The sequence below is a fragment of the Cibotium barometz genome, chromosome 26, assembly GCF_041138505.1.
Source record: "Cibotium barometz isolate CiBa-2024 chromosome 26, ASM4113850v1, whole genome shotgun sequence".
NCBI lineage: Eukaryota > Viridiplantae > Streptophyta > Polypodiopsida > Cyatheales > Cibotiaceae > Cibotium > Cibotium barometz.
Genome location: NC_141071.1, coordinates 46,691,385 through 46,711,469, shown reverse-complemented (window position 1 = coordinate 46,711,469; position 20,085 = coordinate 46,691,385). Strand labels below are relative to the sequence as shown.

Here is a 20,085-nt window from a genome sequence, read left to right as displayed (position 1 = left end):
AGCTTTGTTTGCGACCCCCCTTCTTCTCATCCCCTTCCCCGCTTCCCCTGCGCGCTGGCTCACTCATAGCGGCGTTCGCTTGTATCCTCGAATCAGATTCTGGTAGCAGCTTTTGAACCATGTTGAGACGATCATTTGCTCATCACTGGTCTTAGTCCTCTCCCGAGAGTTAGGGGGTGCTCTCCCTTGCATCATGGGACACCCGGTGGTCTATGCCTTCTTTAGGTGCGTCCATTTGGACATTAGTTCCTTAATGGAGTTAGTAGCGCCACTCAAGGTATGTGGATCTCTACCATTCTTTTGCTCTCTCCTCTCTCATAGATGTTGGTGTGGTAGTCTTCTTCTTCCCTTTGAGTGTGGTTCCCAAGTGAGGGTGGGACTGTTGCTCGGTGGATGGCGCTCTCATGAGCCAAGCCATCAAATTATCGTGCTCTTTGGGGGATCTTCGGATTACGGAGGCCATTGACAAGCTTGGTGGACATCACCAACTTGAGGCCCTCTAGGTGACGGCCCGAGGGGTCCACCTATTCATCTTCTTCTACCTCAGCTTCGTGGTCGAGAGAGGGATCTTCAGGTATATAGAATGAGTTGATTCACCCATGTGAGACCCATGCTACCGTGAGTGTCCAGTGGACCTCTTGTCTCTCTCTCTCTCTCTCTCTCTCTCTCTCTCTCTCTATATATATATATATATATATATATATATATATATATATATATAGAGAGAGAGAGAGAGAGAGAGAGAGAGAGAGAGAGAGAGAGAATGCATAATCGACTTCTATGGATCTTCAGATACTACCACGATTTCCACCACACACACACACACACACACACACACACACACACACATATGCATATGTACACCCCCCCTCCCCCTCCCCTATATATAACTTTCAGAAACCACTAGAATATGGTGTAACTTGGTTGAACACAATGCTAATCAATACACTTAAATACACTAAGATTTGATGGACACTTGCTCAAAATACAAGAAGTAAATTGCTGAATTGACAAGAGACACACAATGAGCCGGAACGGCGGACCCCTCCCTCAAATAAAGTATATTGATCTTGGGAGAAACAAGTACATAGTGTCATGGGCATTTCTGACCAGATTTCCATACCAATACATATGATTACAGTATTGCAAACAAGCGGTTGTCGATGTAGACTTGCAACCCACACTACCCTCTCAAGTGCCCATGTTCCCTACCATTTGCTCTCTATTGTTCCACCAACACATGGTAGCAACAATCTGCAAGAGAGCACGTAAGACAAGAGAACACTACACAGGGTATGTGATCTTGTAATCCGGTTCCTCCCTCCTGCTACTTGCTCCCATATTTAAGCATAAAAGCTTACCAATAGCAAGTAGAGTCGATGACAGCGGAAGTCTTCGCGATGGAAGTCCTTGGAGTGTTGAGATCTTTGATTTCTCGTCTTTCTTCACACGACAAAAGTCTTCAAGAGGATGAAGGGAACCTTGGAAAAGCTTCCCCTATGGTTCAACTTGAGAAAGGAAGGCTGAAATTAGGGTTTTCAGCAAAAAGACCAAAAATTACAGCAAAAATGAGAGCTGTTTTGTTGAATTTCAGTCATTGGGAGTGAGTAGGAGAGTGATTAGCACTTGGAAACACTCTTGGAAGCCTCCAAAAATCATGCAATTTCATTTGCAGGCAAGCACATAAAGATGCTATGCAATGCAGCATTGGTATGGACAATCCCCGTTCATGAGACTATGCCAAAATAGACGTGCTCCAGGCAAATACACGAGGTACCAGACCCAATGGAACACCAATCCACCAAGCATTTCCGGGCATGTATACGGAGGCACAAGTCCCAACGGAAAGCCAAGTCTACAGTATCACATGAGTGGCATCAATCCCCGGCATAAACAACTGCCATGGACACCAGTCCAATGTACATACATAATAAGAAAGCACAGGTGGACCAATTGGGTGGCCAAATGGTGACATATGGTGTCATCCCACACATTCCAGGTATTGTCATTTTTATTGCGGAATTGGCCTAGAATGAGGTGGGATGTGTTCACTTTTGTGTATCATTGTCTAATTTGTCGAAAGGTGAAAGCGTCGCATGTGAAGAAAGCTGGTTTGTCACAACCATTGCCGATTCTCGACAGTCCTTTCCAAGATCTCTACGGATTTTGTGACAAATTTGCCTCCCAATCCATGTAAGCGTAACATGCAATGTTCGACAATTGTTGATCGTTTTAGCAAGTTTGTTATGGTTATTCCTTACAGGACTGATGTTACCGTTGGAGGTGTTGCTAAGTTGTTTATCCGGCATTGGTAGCCAATTAGTGGCATATCACAATTTGTAGCTTAATTTGTAATTATTTCCTTAATTACTCTCTATTTAATCTATTAACAGCTGAAACACTATTGAAAGGTCATAACCCTTTGTAAGAACCTTCACAATCACCTCTATTCATCAAGGGTCACACTTGTTAACGAAAGGCCATGTCTTCACACACACTTCGGGTGAGACTTGATTGTAACTCTTCAAGAAGAGAGCCTTTCATATCAATAAAACACATCTTAGTTTCTGTTCTATGCTTGCGGATTGACTCTTAATCATATTTAATTAAATGCTTAAGACTATCAATAGTCTTAACAAGTTTTACCTGGTATAGGAGGGTTTGGATAACACCTTCACTTTTCTTGGGGCCATTGTAGTGGTGGAGACCCATGGCTGGAATTTGGCAGTGCTTGTATTGGACTTTTAAAAGGCCTATTGAAGGGCGCTATGCTTCAGATGGGATTCTCTTGAATAAGAAGTGTTTCTGCCCTCTACTTGGCCGCCCCACAGCCAAATTCTTATCCAGAGGTGTGGGGAGCATTTCTCTAACTCCAGCACGGTTTTCCAGGGCTGCCCCTTTGTCCCATATGTTATCGGCCACCCAACAGCCAAATTCTTATCCAGAGGGTGTGGGGAGCACTTTTCCAACTCAAGATTGGCTCTTCCAGGTCTGGCCCCCTTCTTATCTTGGCTGTGATGGGGGCCATGAGCAGCTTCCTTACTGATCAGAACATAGGTTTACAGTTACTACGCCACTCCATCTGCAGCTTGGAGGAGTTCCTCGACTGTAAGTTTGCAGATGACTTGGCAACCTTACTTAGATGTAACTGAGAGCAACTTTGAGGAGGTTTTCAGCTGCCATTCATTTTCTGCTTGGCCTCTGGAGGCTGCATCAACTGGACAGTTCTGGACTACCCTCCACAGCTAGTGGGAGGGCCTGGTGGTGGCAGCATCCAGAGCGATGCAAGACCGACAGGCAGGTTTCCTATGCATCTGGAGCATTGGAATTTTTCTTGCCTCAAGGTGAAGATAACATTACGAACCCCCCCCATCCCCCTTTCTGTGCTTCTTATATTTTCTAGATTTTAGCTCCTTAGGGTGTTATTCTCTATTATTTCAGATGTACATTATGCTTACTAATTGAAGGATCTTTTTTGGGGGGGAATTTTTGAACAACTACAAACATATTAGTGAAGAGCGTTCTTTTCGCTATCTATGTGGGTGCTAAATTAATTCAAGTAGCTTCTTAAAGGTACCAATGGTACAAACAACAGGTTACAGGGGGAGGTGGCTACACCAAGGAGAATGTTGCACGATGTTGGACAGTGGAAACAGGTGCTCTGCTTGATACAGAGCTTTCAAACGGTAGGCTTGCTCTTTTGCAGTCGGTATTCACAAATTTTTTTTAAAGCATATTGGAAAAGCCACCACATTTGAATTGTTCTCTATAGCTATCCAACATGCATGTAACTACGTTTTCTTCTAGTTGGGGTTTCAAACTTTGTAAAATGCTCGACCCAATTCTGCAGCTTATCCTCCTTGTTTGTGCTGTAGAGATACCCAATAATGACTACATCAACTACTTTAAGCCCGATTGCACACTGAAGACACATCCTGGAAACACAATAGTAAGAGCTTTCATACTCTGAGGCTTTTCAGTTTCAAGAATCACACCAAATAAATCACCCATTGTGTTCATGTGGTTTGTGCAGGAGAACCAGAATAGCAAGACATATCTGAGCACTATAAAAATGCAAGTCTTAGAGAATCTCCGCAACATTCAGCATGCTCCAGGCGTGCAAATGCATGAAGTATGTAGAGACGTGAACCCATGAAAGCCAGCTTTTTTAATAAATAAAGACGATATATGTTTTGTGTGATGTTTCATGGCTTAATCTTAAAATAATCCTCTTGCTAGCAGGCTGTTTTTCAATATACAGTCGGGAATGTTGCAGTCCTCTTGCTAGCAGGCTGTTTTTCAATATACAGTCGAGAATGTCGCAGGGCCCAAAAACCAAAGCATATAAAGAAATGCATATGAAATGTTTATGCTACGAAACGTTTCATTCCGAGAGAATGAAACATGTTTCATTACTACTACGTGCACAACGATGGAGACATGGAACAAGTCCCAGTTAGAACTTGGACGTGTCAAGCATTCCATAACCTAGCCTTCTAGCAACTCTTCTCACTCAGGTTTGGGTAGCAAGTACCTTGTCTACTCAAAGCTCTGTAGCATGTACAGTTGAGACCGTTAAAATGTTTGCCACTTGGTCCTAGTGCTATATCTCTTGGAGACAGTGAAGGTGATGGTACAGCCCCTCTGTTAGCTATGTTCTTTCGGTTTGACATATAGGCTCCTCTGCTTTGTGGGTTAGTGTATTTTTTAGTAAAGTTGGGGCAGCAAAGCAGCCAGTAATTTCATATGAATGCCTGTGGATAGTCTGCTCGTGGGTATGAAGAGGTTTTGTCAAGAGCAGACTTCTTGTGCTTTGTGTTAAGTCTGTGACCTGTTCATTATGCCACTCAGCCTTGGTTGTGTGGATACTAGGTGGAGTTCTCAGTGTGCAAGCTGTTTGCCTTCTGAAGAGGTGGATTCATATTGTTCACAGGTCCCTCCTGACTGGTACGTACCTGATTTTGATGAGGACGAGATCAACCCAGACGAACGCATTGATGGTAAGAAGAAATTTTGCCAAGCATTCTGTACCAACCACTGGTGGAGTTGGTAGTTAACCGCTTTTTATTTAAAAAAATGTTTCAGAGCATACACAAGACAAGCACATTCAGCGTGACGATGAGTACTATGCTGGAGACAATGACAATGATCATGACATGGAGGAAGCTAGCTAGGAAGGCCGCTTGTACTACTATATTTAGTGATAACGTATGATCATGGCTAGGCAAATCCACTTGGTTGTATTTTTTAGTGTCTAAGATGGTCTGGAGAGAGGACATCTTTCTGGAAGACGATGCTTCCAGGTTTTGTATCATAATTGTTGTAATTGTACATTATTTTAAACATTAACCTTCACTAGATAGCTGCAAGTGTCAAGGACAGTGTGCAGATATGATTACATCCTGCTGCGTAGAATGCGTAGGCAGGACCACTTTGTTAAAGATTACGCATGCATGGTTGAGCCTTGGTTTATGTTGGATGGGTGGTGTATTGAGCCTGCCTATGCCAGTGGGATCCATTGCATCATCTATAAGTCAAGTATCCTGCATTTGAAAATGAAGGAGAATCTCACACGGTTCTTGTGGACTCCATACAAATATGAGAGTTGTTTTTTTCCAGTGTCATAATTCATGGCTCCTTACAATGAAATACCTCCTTACAAGCAAGCAGTTTTACGTGCATCTATGGCAATTGACACCCTGATGCCCAATTTTTTGATCATAGTAATGTCTAGATTGTGTGCTGAGCATGGCTAGAATGCCATACTAGAGGTCTGTGCCACTTGGGATGGACAGAGGGATAATGATTGGGGTTATGAAAAGAGAGTTGTATTTAAGAGGTTGAAAAGGGGGTGGTATTGTGTAGAGGCTCCAAGGATAGGTGAAAAAATGGAAGGTAGCTGGAGGTTATTGGTTACAATTCCATTGGCCCTATATCTTCGCACTCACGAAACAAAGTCAAAAAGAGACTTACATTTTCTTTTGCAAGCAATGGGGCAAAGCCTTCTCCTTGGAAATTTGTGCACTTAATGTGGCAAGTGCAGAAATTCCCATGTTGAGAGGAAAGTTTTTCTTCAACATTTCTGGTTTTGTTACACGGACAAGGTTGTTTGCAGTTTTAGAGGACAGGATGGTGCCTTTTGCAAACTGAGAAGACTTTGGACAAAGAAGAATTTGCATCCGACAACTTTCATTAAATGTTTCTCATATTGCGCCACCTTTTTGTGTAATTCTTTAGCTTCCACCGGGTCTTTGTTTCTCTTTTTTCTCACTCCTTGACTGCGGATCCTAGTTTCTATAGGGGAGAGACCATGAGATGCTGGCAGAGGTTACACCTCGAAAGTCATAACCCCCCTTTCCATTGTTCAATATACATTGTACTACCTTTTTGGCCTTAAAAAAGGACCCTTTGGGTTCTTCAGAGGCATTAGTATTCATCATGGATACATTGTACTACTTTCTTGTCTCAAATGGTCCTTCAAAGGCATCAATATTCATCATGGATACATTGTACTATCTTCATGGTCTTTATAGACCGTCTGGGTCCTTACAAGGCACTAAGATATATATCTTTCTCTTTGTGGAGAGATTGATATACAGAAATGACAACTTTTGTGTGATCCTCTCTCACATCAAAGCACTTTAGAGGTTGGTACATAGAACCTCTTCATGACAAGTAACGATCCGTTAGATCCGCATGGGTGGATTAGCTGAAGGATGGTACAAGGAGGTCTCTTTAAAAGACAGCTATCCCAAGGATAGAGTGGGATTTTGTTGATAATTGCAGTCTCACAAAAAGGAATGTAAGCATGCAGTGGTTACTTATTGAATAGTTTAAAAGAAAACCTAATCACCCCATGGAATCCCAAAGCAACTCAAGCAAAATAATGTAGAATTGGCCGAACTTTAGAAACTAAAGGACCAAAACCACAAACGGATTTTTTAAGAGAATTATCTTTGGCAATACTCTTCTTCTACGATTGGGACACAAAAAAAACCCATGTGCGTCCTCCATCTATTTCTACTCTTTGGTTTCTTGCTTTTTCTCTTTTCAGAAAAATTGAACTGATGCATGACCCACAATTCCTTATGTACACTTGTATAATGTTATATAACCTAGCAAGATTATTGGGCTAATGCTAGGTATGTGCTCATGTTTTCATTGAATCTTAATTTTCCTTTTTAGTCCTTAGTGTATGGATGACACAAATTTTTCTCTTAGATTTATATAAGAATAATGTTGATTTTTGCTTAAGATCCTTCCTTAGTTGGTTTTCTTTGCTAGGGGTAATTGTGCTATATATCTAACCGAGGTATCCCATACATTCTTTAGGTATCCTTGCATCTTGTATATGCCTAGTCATAGAATCTGACATACTAATAGAGAGCCCAATACATAACCTTGTTAACCCTCTCATGCCATGTTTTAAAGACACGTAGCTATTGTGGAGTGGAATTTTTGTCAAGAAGCTCTCGCTCCTTCTCTCATCAACTAAAATGAACTCCCAATATCTTTTTCTCAAGAGAAAAATTTATAATCTTGAACTTTCATGCTTGGAAGTTGTTCTTGTTCAACTTCTCACTTACAATTTGAGATAAACTATCAAACATAATTACCATAGTAACTATCATATGCACCAAACATGGTGTTAAATAGGCTAAAGAGAACTTGCAAGAACTTCTGCACTCATATCAATCCTACAGTATCAAGTAATCTATTTGATAGGTATATACACAATTACAAGTGGTACTGTATGTAGTCATTTTATGTGAACCGATCGCATCAATATACATTTTTATATGTGTGGATCCCAAAATCTCCATATGCACCTTAAATTAATCATTTTGCACATTATTATGTGTGACGTATAATAGAAATATTATGTACAGCTAAAAACTATCACTATCGATACTTTTGTAGAGTATTTGGGAAAACCTTGCAAGACTAAAACGGAGTCCAAAATGACTTCAGATGGCCAAAAAATGATAAAAAGGCTATTCGAGCCTCGAACACAGTTTGCACTATGTTTCGCTTCACGAAAGAGGGCTTTCCAAAATAGGACAGTGCCCCCTCTTGCTATGTTATCCTTGACTAGCAGTATCTGTAGAGATTTGCTTGTGAATAAAAGGAAAAGAGATGGAGTTACTCTTACCCGCGTATTGCTTCCTTTGCTTGTCTTTTGAGATCATTATGCAGCAACCAATGCTCTGATATCATGAGAAGAATGTGGAGGAGAGAGAAAGAGAGCTTGAGCTTCTTCCAGGTAATCTTTTTCACACACATATAACTAGTAAAGTAACGAATGTCATAAAATCTGTAAACCACTGGCAGTATATCAACTTTAATCTCACCAACCATGCCAGTGGCATAAATGCGGAGGTGTAATCCTGGTGTGATCCATATCCACACTAGTTGAGTTGGATATCTTAACATGATAGTGAAGACACTAGCCAAGAGGGAGCCTATGACTGGTGGAAAGTGTTGGGTATTTTAGAGTCTAGCAGTGTGCCCATTGGTGTGACCACCTCCTTAGTATACGAATTATCCTTATCAAGGTCTAGGGCAAAAGATGAGGCTTGATGCTTATAAAATCAATGTACATAGTGGATGTCTTATCATAATTCATTCATCATTATGTTGTGCAATCTCTCTCCATTGTGCTCTCTCTCTATTTGTATCATTGTCATGGCTTAAGCTTTCATCTCATCTCTCTACTTGCACGCTACTCCTTCACATCTATCATTATCTATCGTTCATAGTTGCGTATGTGTGATCTTGGTGGATACCAATATGGTATCAAAGTCACCCTATCTATCTTATCTATGTTTTTCATCCCACCATGCTCATGTTTGGCTAACCCATTTTCTCCACACTATCATGCTCATCAACTTTTCTACCTTTTGTGATTTTTTATATTTTTAAAAGGTTTTTTTACATTTTAGGGTTTTTATGTTTTTAGGGTTTTTACATTTTGATATTATTGTAGCCATCATCATCTTGATCAGGAATGTGTTTCTCTGTCCACATTGAGTGTATCTATTTTTTGTACATGGTTGCCACTGTGCTTTTATCATCACCAGGGATGCATTTTTCTATCCACATTGATTATGTGCATTTTTCTACACTGTATTGGGTGTCCACTCTTGCTGTCTCCATGCATAGCCTCCATAAGACCACACAGTTGTATTCTTCTTATCATGAGGAGTTAATTCATGGAATATATATTTTCACATTTTTTATTTTTATGAATTCTCCAAGACGGGTTTAGGTTGGGATGCCTTTCAATTATAACTTACTTTACGTGTAAGTGGATGAATCGGTATTGTTAATGGAAGTATCGGTTGCATCATCTTAATGTTATGGTTGTATATGGTTATTTATATTTTTAATAATTAATGTATTAATTGATTAGCATATTTGATGTAGTGTAAATCATTGGATTAGATAATGGAGGTGAGATGGTGGTGGTTTGAAATATTTTGAGATAATCGATTTTGAGTGTCGACGAATATTATTTGATTTTATGACTACAAGCGCCATTAATTCATTTTGGGTGCGCCATCCATAATTATGTACATATTATTTGGGACATGTGAAAGCTCTCTTGTATATATTTGATTTCACAAGATGTGAACACATTTATATGGTTCTAGATTTACATCTACTTCTCAAGTAGATTATCTTACAAGATGTGAATGTATATATTATTTGGGACATGTAAAAGCTCTCTTGTATATATTTGATTCTACAAGTTGTGTACATAATTATATGATTCTAGGTTTACATTTACTTTTGAAGTAGATTAGCTTACAAGATGTGAAAGCTCTCTTGTGTATATTTGATTTTACAAGATGTGTAGATTAGCTTACAAGATGTGAAGAACATTAACTTACAAAATATGAAAGCTCTCTTGTGTATATTTGATTTTACAAGATGTGTACACATTTGTATGGTTCTAGGTTCACATCTACTTTTCAAGTAGATTAGCTTGTACTTTGAATAAAGCAAGCTATATGTGAAGCAAGTTGCAAGCTATTCTTGAAGAAGTCGACATATTTGTAAAAGGACACTCTTTCGAGCCTCAATAGTTATCTCAAGAAATATATTTAAGTACACCAAGAGAAAGAGTGAGCTCACTCTTGCGTGGAAAAAAATTGGACCCAATCTTATGTCTTGAACAAATATAAAATTCCATTTATGCTACTTGGTATTTAATATTTTTATAATCAATTCATGGGATTCATGTCAACCTTCCACAACACTAGTATTAGAGCTAAGATCGATTGCAACAATTGAAAGTGGTGAGAAGAGCTAGAGAACAAAGAGGTGAAAGAAGCTAAAGCAACAGCTAAATTTTAATTACAAAGAATAGGAAAGATTATGGTTTCAAAGAGAATCTTGATTGTCCATTGGGCATAAAAACCCATACTTATTTTACCCAAAAGCTATTCCAAGGTGGAAAACCTCTTTTGATTTCTCAAAATCACCCACAAAACCACTTAAAATCCTCAAGTGATTTTGATCAATTCTAACCCTCTTTTTGATAAGACATTCTCGATCAGTTTCTCCCATCCCGGAGGTCGCAGAACCACCTCTGTTTCATACCCTTGCTTCACTTCACCTCTCTCTCTCAATCTGGGCGCACAAAATTCATCCTTAATTACTTTATTATCTCGCTTGCACGCTGTGCTATTTGACGTCTTGAAGCTTTTTCTTATAAACTTCATCTAATAACACTTTAAAGCTTTTAAATTAAAATCTTAGTAAAAGCTTTTAAATTAAAAGCTTAATAAAAACTTTTAAAGCTTAATGCTTCATAAGCTTTTAAAAGCCTTCCTTTAACATTTCAAAAACTTTACATTTTTTTTAAAAAAAAAATCCTCTACCTTGAATTCCCTGCTTGGTTTTTGCAAAAAATTCCTTTCTCAAATATTATCCAAAAAGTTCAAATCGCTTTTAGCCTTCCAAAAATCATTGTTTTTATCCGAAATTTTTCTTTTTGAGTTTAAAAATACCCTAAAATTATTGAAAATTTTCATGAAATTGTAAAAAAATTTCAAAGTTTTACAAGTAATCAAGAAGATTTTCTCTCAATACCACTAATGAAGATGCTAATGCTCGAGTTGGTGGATTTTGTAATTCCCCACTTCCATCACTAACTTTTAAAGATCGTATTCAATTTCTCGAGCAACTACTTCAAAAGATGAACAACAAAAGCACCTCATTCTCAAACGACTTGATGGTAATGAAGTCCGTACTTCTCCATCTGAAGATGTTGCCATATATATAGGCAGTGATGTGTGTGAACACACTTAGGACCGTCGGGGCACTTTTTCCCTCTTTAAGAGGTTTTTTCCCCCGGCTTGTATATACGCCCATCATTCTAGGGCTAACTTATCTTTTGTACATTGACACAATCTAATACATTGTGTGTTGTGTGCATTCTTAATTCTTCTTCTCCAAGCTTTGTGTGCTTTCCTGCAACCCTAATTCCAACAATTGGTATCAGAGCAGGCATCGGCTCCCAGGGCTATGCCGCCAGCACCCTCCGACTCACGTTCTCCGATTGAGTTCTTCACAGGTGTTTTCATCATTTTGTGCAGAAATTTTGACAGTGCAGTTTTTTGCAAAACAGGCATACGTATTCTATTGTGGACCGTGCTACATAGCACGAGTTGTTTTCTGTTCAGTCTTTGCTTCATTATAGGTAGCTTTTGCATCAGTTTCAATCAGTGGCCATGGCTGATAATAACAGCAATGATGTATTTCGCATGTTGTCTGCTGATGACAAACTGGATGGAGACAGCAACTACCCACTTTGGGCATACACGATACAGCATGTTTTGGTTGCAAAAGGAGTGTGGAACATTGTGCAGGGTATGGATGTACGTCCAGGTTCTGTGGATGTAGGATCTATTGAGGATGTTGCAGGTTCTAGCAGCTCTACTGTTGCTACGTAACATCACCCCACATATTCGTTCAGCTAAAACAGCAAAACAGGCTTGGGATATTCTAGCTGGTTTGTATGCAGGTCGTAAAGAGGCAAAAATCTCTTACCTGCGTAAAGAGATAGAATCGAAGATTATGCAGGAAGATGATGACATGAATGTTTTTCTTGCTGAGATTAAAGATCTCAAGGAACAGTTGATTTCTGCAGGTGAGATTATTCCTGATCATTCTCTTGTGCAGACTGTTCTTGATGCTTTACCTGAGTCATATCAGACTTTTGCTTCCACGTGGAGACTTGTTTTACTGAGGACAGACCTGATGTTGTCAAGTATGATACTTTAGTCAACAAGCTCTTGCAAGAAGCGCAGTCCAGGAAAAACAGGGCTAGGCAGCGTGCAGTTGATCAGGCATTTATTGCTGCCTAGCAGAGAAGAAGTGGTAAGGCAGCCCCTTCCACTGTTTTTTCTCTTATTAATAGGTCTGCAACTTCTTCTCCTTCCACCACAGGTAGCAACAATAAGTCTAAGAAGGCTCTTGATAAAGGCAAGAAAAAGATCAGGTGCAACTATTGTAAGGCAACTGATCATGTCATTAAGAATTACCCTAAGCTAAAGACTAAAGAGGCAAAGAAGAAAGAGTCAAATGCAGCCACAATAGCAGATGCTTCTACAAATACAGATTCGGTAAATGTTGTGCAGGATACAGAATGGGCGTTTAGAGTGTATTGCCAGTATGACCCATCTGTACATGATGCATGTTTGGCAGTTTTTGTTGACTCTGATGTATGGTATTTTGACAGTGGTGCTACAAAGCACATTACCTCGCATCGTGATATGTTCACTTGTCTTGAGGCTGTCCCTAATGGGAATACTGTCACATGTGCCAATAATGCTTCTTACCCAGTGAAGGACATTGGTAAAATTATGCTTACTGCTGCAAAAGGCAGCGCTTTCACACTTTCAGATGCTTTGTGTGTGCCAGGGATAAAGAAGAATCTATTGTCTGTCTCTGCGCTTGCTAGACTTGGACTTGTAGTCAAATTTGTGGTGGATGACAGATGTACTGTTCATGATTTGACTTTTGGTGATACAATTATTGTATCTGGCACCTTGTTTCGTGGGCTGTATAAGCTCAATTCTTATGACAAGTGTGTGGAAGATTCAATAAATGCAGTTTCTGATGAAAAGGCAGTTTCAGATGCAAAACTATGGCATGCTCATTTTGGTCATTTGAACTTTGCTAGTTTGTTGCGTTTGCAGAAATTTGATATGGTTGCTTAATTGCCCCCTCTTGAGGCACCATTGAAACATATTTGTGAAGGTTGTATTTTGGGCAAAATGTAGTGTTCTGCGTTTCCAAAGGATGGTTCTGTGCGGGCCACTCGCAAATTGCAACTTGTACATAGTGATGTATGTGGGCCTATGCAAACTCCGTCATTTGGTAAACACTTGTACTTCGTGGCTTTCATTGATGATTACTCAAGGCATGCATGGGTATATCCACTGAAGGCAAAGTCCGAAGTGTTTTTGTGCTTCAAACAGTTTATGCTTATGGTTGAAAATGTATCCAATTGTACTGTGGGCACCCTCCGTTTTGATCGAGGGGGGGAGTACATGTCTAAAGAGTTTGATGCATTTCTGGCTAGTCGTGGGATAAAACACCAATGTACAGTGCCGTATACCCCTCGGTGTTGCTGAAAGGAAAAATACGTCACTTATGGAAATGGCATGATGTATGGTCAAGAGCCAAGCTTTGCCACATGCGTTTTGGCTTGAGGCTATCATGTGTGCTGCATATGTACTCAACAGGTGTCCCACTAAGGCCTTGCAGTCTATTACTCCATACGAAGCTTGGCGTGGCAGGAAGCCTTCTATTGGTCACTTGCGTGTCTTTGGTTGCTTGGCCTATGCTTTAGTGCCTATGCAACGACGCAGAAAATTGGATGATAAGGCTGTCAAATACATTTTTGTTGGCTACAGTGCTGAGAGCAAGGGTTACACATTGTATCATCCGCAGTCAAAGCGTATCTTGATTAGTCGAGATGTTGTTTTTGTGGAAGATGCTGTGCAGCCTTTGTTATCATGTACCAAAGAGACAGGTGTGAGCTCACGGGATGTATTTGATACGCTGTTGCCTCTATTTACAGGTAGGAATTCAAATGTAAGTCCTAATGAGGCAAATACTCAGCCTATGTAGATTTCAAACGACATCATAGATCAGCATATTTCTGATGCAGATTTACAAGATGTAATTCATGAGGATAGGGCTGAAAATGAGCAAGCTAGAGGTATGCCTAAATGGCTGGTGCAAACCTTGCGTGATAGTAAAATTGATGCACCTATATCTAGTCGTACTCATTCAGGTTTTCAACATGCCTCTTATGCATCAGATTGTTATGCTTTGGCTATGTCTAGTATGTGTGAAGAGGAAGAACCTCTTTCATTTGATAAGGCACAAAAATCAAAAAATTGGTTGGCTACAATGCAAAGTGAGAATATGATGCTATAATGAAGAATGGTACATGGTCTTTGTGTGATTTGCCTATTCATAAAAAGGCCATTAGATGTAAGTGGGTTTTTAAGTTGAAACGAAAGCCAGTGGCAGTGTTGATTGCTATAAAGCTAGACTTGTTGCAAAGGGTTATGCTCAAGAAAAGGGCATTGATTTTGATGAGACCTTTGCTCCCACTTGTCGTATGACTATCATTCATAGCATTTGTGCATTGGCAGCTCATATTGGTTGGAATGTACATTAGTTGAACATAAAGACTGCGTTCTTGAATGGAGATTTACATGAGGAGGTGTATGTATCGCAGCCTCGTGGTTTTGTTCAAAGAGGGCAGGAAAACAAAGTGTGCAGGTTGAAAAAGGCTTTATATGGTTTAAAGCAAGCTCCACGAGCTTGGTATGAAAAGATACATGCATATTTGACTGCACATGGTTTTCAGAATAGTCCAACAGAAAGCACTTTGTATGCTAAATGTGTGGATGATATACATCTAATCATTGCTCTCTATGTCGATGACATGCTACTCACAGTTGTAAATGAGAGTCATATTGCTGATTTTAGAAGAGTGCAAGCCTATTGCTACTCCAATGGAGATAGGTTTGAAGTTGAGTCTTCATGATGCTGGAGATCACTTTGATGTCACACTCTATCAGACAGCTGTTGGTTGCCTCATTTATGTATGCATTACGAGGCCGGACATTCAATTTATAGTCTCACAGGTGAGCAGGTTTATGCATAGCCCAGGGTCTCAGCATTGGAAGGCAGTTAAACGCATCTTTCACTACTTGAGTGGCACCATACATCTTGGGTTGTTTTATCCCAAGGGGGGATCGTTGCCGCTAGATTTGCATGCTTTTTCGGACTCAGATTGGGCTGGTTGCTATGACACAAGAGTGTCCACAAGTAGTTTTTGTTTCATGCTTGGTAGCTCATGCATATCTTGGTTGAGCGCAAGAAGCAACCTACTGTGGCCACTTCTAGTTGTGAAGCTGAGTACAGGGCAGTTTTCACAGCTACGGTTGAGTATGTGTGGCTCAGACGGCTTATGGCTGACTTGGGTGTTGGACAGGAGTCTGCCACCTCTATCTATACTGACAGTCAGAGCGCATTGGTAGTTGCGAGAAACCCAGTTTTTCATGCTCACACAAAGCACATTGAGGTGCATTATCACTATCTATGTCAGGGAGAGACTCTCAGCAGGAGAGATCAGCTTGGTCTATGTGCCAACACAGGACAACCTCCCTGATCTTTTCATAAAGGCGCTTTCTCGTGAGAAGTTCGAAGCTTTCCGCAAAGCTTTGGGCTTGCTCCCCTTTCTGGACTGATCTACTTCGGGCATGGCACTTCCCGATACATGAGTGCCAGCTCTCATTCACACCATCACTCTCCCAGGGGGATTTGTTGCCATATATATAGGCAGTGATGTGTGTGAACACACTTAGGACCGCCGGGGCACTTTTTCCCTCTTTAGGAGATTTTTTCCCTCGGCTTGTATATATGCCCATCATTCTAGGGCTAACTTATCTTTTGTACATTGACACAATCTAATACATTGTGTGTTGTGTGCATTCTTGCTTCTTCTTCTCCAAGCTTTGTGTGCTTTTCTGCAACCCTAATTCCAACAGAAAATTCCAATCAAAATCTAAAGACTATTAATGATCAAAACAATGTATCTTAACCCAAGCCTATTAGTCGCAACACTAATACTACAAAGAAACCTCTCCCTACATGCTAATTGCAACCAACCAGACCACTTTACTTCTCAATGTTGGAAGACTACCAAGTTATCGATCGCTCAACTTCATAACATTGACAACGATGATGGACTACGCTCCAAATAGGTTTGAAGACACTATTGGCAACCCCGAATATATATGTGAATGATCGTTACTTTCATGAAACTGCATTTTAATAACTATTTGCCTATTGATAATTATTCATACCATGATGGATTTCTTTTCTTTGAAAAGAGTTTATGTATAACTCTTCCATTTCGATAATTGTTTCTACAAGAATTGCATCCTCCTTAAATTGGTCATAGAGGCATAATCACTACTTTAAAAGCAGTAATAGAAGATTTTTAGTGGCCTAATGTAAAGAACGATGTTTCCAACTTTGTTAGTGAATTTCTTGTTTGTCCACTTTTTGGGGAGCTTCACTATCCCGTATATTAGAATCCCATCATGTTATATATCATTGGAAAGATCTTGAAGAGTACATTCTAAATCTATTAACTATGACAAATTTGGGAATGGTGTGCTCAAATTTCACCATGGCCTGATTTTTTAGATAGATAAAGAGTATGAAACTCCTTAGAGGGCCCCAAAATGAGCTCATAATTTCTCTCATGTGAAGTCGTATGGTAAGAAATTACCGACACTTGCTTCTCAACTTTCACATGCTATCCATGTAGGCTGATGATTTCACTAGGAGACAATACCCGTATACTTCAACAAGTATGCGAAGCTATAGCTAAATCCAAAATATAATATGCCAATCAGAAAATAAGAAACATAAGCCAATCACTTTTCAAGAAGGTGATTACGTTTAGCTTCGTGTAGATAAAAGAAGACTCAAAAGTGTAAACAGGCACACTGCAGTTAAATTAGCCTCTAGACTTTATGGCCCATTCAAGATACTAATAAAAAGTAATAACAATTCTTATCATCTAGATATTCTATCACATTGGCGTATTCATGACTTTTCTTACATTAGTCTACTGAAACCGTTTAGAGGTCCTCACTAGTCTATCCAACCTATGATGACCCTCCATTATTAGACAAAGATTTTGAAACCGTTTAGAGGTCCTCACTAGTCTATCTAGCCTATGATGACCCTCCATTATTAGACAAAGATTTTGAAATCGTTGAACCAGAAATTATTCTAGACTATGAGTAGACAACAACAAGAAAAGGTAATATTCATCATAGATATTTAGTCGAGTATAAAGGCCACCTCATGTCGAAGATTCTCAATGGCTACCTGATTATGCTATTTCCGCCTATCCCCATCCTTGATTGCATCTTATGTTCATATTAGCCCATGATGATTATTTATGATTTCATGGCAATTGAGGACAGTTGCTTGTCACCCCCAATGAAAAGATGTAGGAGAGGAGAGAGCTTGAGCTCTTGCAACAAGCACACACACACTCACACAAATCCTAGAAGAGAACACACAAGATGAGAGGCTGAAAATTCTTCTTCTTCTTCTTCACATGACAAAAGACATCTACAAAGAAAAAGTGACTAACACACATAATAGAGTATATACAAGCGATCCATAATGTGAACATGCTAAGAGGAGTGGGCAGATGTGGACTAGTCGGTGTAGTCAAGCCATAGAATCTCTGGGGCGAAGATATGTCGGTGCTAACTACCAAACCCGCCAGTGACGTAAATGTTGAATGGTCATGTAGGCGCTTTGAGTGTCAGCTCATGTTGAGCTTGACATCTCCACACTTTCCCTCAATCTCAACTCCAGCTCATGATCTCCAAGCATATCTCAAAATCTACGGAGCTTCTCAGCTCCCGAGGTCTTCGTGAAGATGTTAGTGACATGATCTTGTGTGCTATCATAGGCCAAGTCGATGTCGCCTCTGCCAAGACTCTCTCTCCTTGATGAAGTGGTAATGTACCTTAATGTGTTTAGTCTGCGCATAGAAAACTGGGTTCCTGTGGCAACCTGTATTTTATTAAGATTGTCACAATATATGATAACCTTTCTTTCACATGCAACCCCAAATCAACAAGTACCTTACGTAACCAAGCTACCTCACACGTGGCCACTGTAGCTCCTCTATACTCGACAAGGAAACTGTGGGTTGCTTCTTGTTGCTCCATGTCACAGCAACACTCCCCAATGAAAACATAAATCCACTTGTAGATCTCCTGTATGAGATGCTACCTGCCCAATCTGCATCTGTGTACCCATATAGCTCCAATGGTACACCTGCTGCATAAAACAATGCATAATCAACATGGCTCTCTCGCACACTATCAAGATGTGGTTTGCGCGGAACCTACATAAACTGGCTCTCTAAGCCAATAGTGTAACTCAAATCTGGCCTGCTGATTGTGACATAGGTCAAACTCTCCACAATCTTCCTGTACTACGTAGTGGGATCCTCCAACACATAACTTGTATCCACACTAAGCTTGCCATTTTGATCTAATGGCACCAAGATTGGCTTACAATCAGCCATCCCATACTTGGATAACATGTCCAATACATATTGTCTCTATGACAGCCAAATACCATTAGGTGTCCGAATGACCTAAATTCCCAAAAAGTAGTGCAGATCTCCCAAATCCTTATCTTAAACTTCCTTTTGAGAAGACTTTTCACATGCTTAATCTCATCCAAGTTGTCACCCCCAACAATCAGATCATCTACATATATGGTGATGATCACAATACCCTTATCACTCTTGCGCACATACAAAGAGTGATCTGCATCTACCAATAGTGACAAGATACTTAGCAATCTTGTCATGCCGTGCTTGTGGAGCTTGCTTCAGCACATACAAGGCCTTACGAAGCTTACATACATACTCTGGGTGACCTGTATCCTCAAAACCAGGTGGTTGATCCATATACACTTCTTCTTGCAAGTCGCCACATGCAAGAGCACATTTTTTACATCCATTTGATGTAAAAACCAGCCATCGAAATCACAGCTCTCACAGTTACCATCTTTGCAACTAGGGCAAATGTCTTCTCATAATCAATACCATGTGTTTGCGCATGGCTAGCAGTCTAGCCTTGTACCTGCTTATGCTGCCATCACTGTTATGTTTCACCTTACACACCCACTTACAGCTAATAGCTTTCTTGCCTCTTTAGGAAATGGCATCAAATCCCAATTCTCATTTCCATACAATGCATCCATCTCATCATCCATAGCGTTCTCCCAACACACATTTCCAATAGCCTCATCAAAACATGTGGGTTCTATAACAACCTGCACAACTTTTTCCATATAAGCATATTGATGTGCCACAGAACCATCATAAGTCAACCTCTACACATGGTTTTTGACTCTTCCAGATCTTCGTAGCTTTGCATTCATGGCTTCCATAGCCTTCTTCACACCAAGTGTCCTCATTCTGGAATCCCAAGCTCGTCAAGGCTCATCTCCGAGCCACTAGAATCTTGATCAACAAGAGAATGCCCTGCAGAAATATTAGACATACCAAGGGGCTCAACCACTTTCTCTTTGCCTTTATGTGATGTACCAACTACATTTTTAGGATTGGTATTATGATGCAGCCTGCCACTCCATGGTCTATCAATAGAACCGTTGGATGAGGACTCTCCTGATCCACTCAATGATTGTGATTGCTGACTTGCATTTTGTGCAACCACATTTCCACCTACATCAGCCCCAACAACATCTTTTTCAACAGCATACCAGCTACTTATCTCATCAAATACAACATCCCTACTTATCCTCAATTCACATGTAGCAAGATTATAACATCTATATCCCTTTTTCTCAAGGGAAACCCAATAAACACACATTTTTTTGCTTTTGAACCCAGCTCAGTATGTAACTCATGTGGCACATGCACATATGCAATACATCCAAAAACTTTCAAGTGAGACAAATCAAGTTTCTTGCGCCAGT

The 20,085-nt window shown here is 40.1% G+C and overlaps 1 protein-coding gene across 2 annotated transcripts in view; it reads left to right on the top strand.

Moving 5' to 3' along the window:
• The window catches only part of HDA9 (histone deacetylase 9), a 95,679-nt gene extending 90,030 nt beyond the window's left edge, over positions 1 to 5,649 (top strand). For both annotated transcript variants that reach the window (XM_086820707.1, XM_086820708.1), the window contains exons 10-14: positions 3,596 to 3,686; positions 3,876 to 3,949; positions 4,034 to 4,132; positions 4,934 to 5,000; positions 5,086 to 5,649. In XM_086820707.1, coding sequence (XP_086676833.1) covers positions 3,596 to 3,686; positions 3,876 to 3,949; positions 4,034 to 4,132; positions 4,934 to 5,000; positions 5,086 to 5,174 — 420 coding nt within the window. In that variant the 3' untranslated portion in view covers positions 5,175 to 5,649. The remainder of the gene's footprint in view (positions 1 to 3,595; positions 3,687 to 3,875; positions 3,950 to 4,033; positions 4,133 to 4,933; positions 5,001 to 5,085) is intronic.
• The last annotated feature ends 14,436 nt before the right edge of the window (positions 5,650 to 20,085 follow it).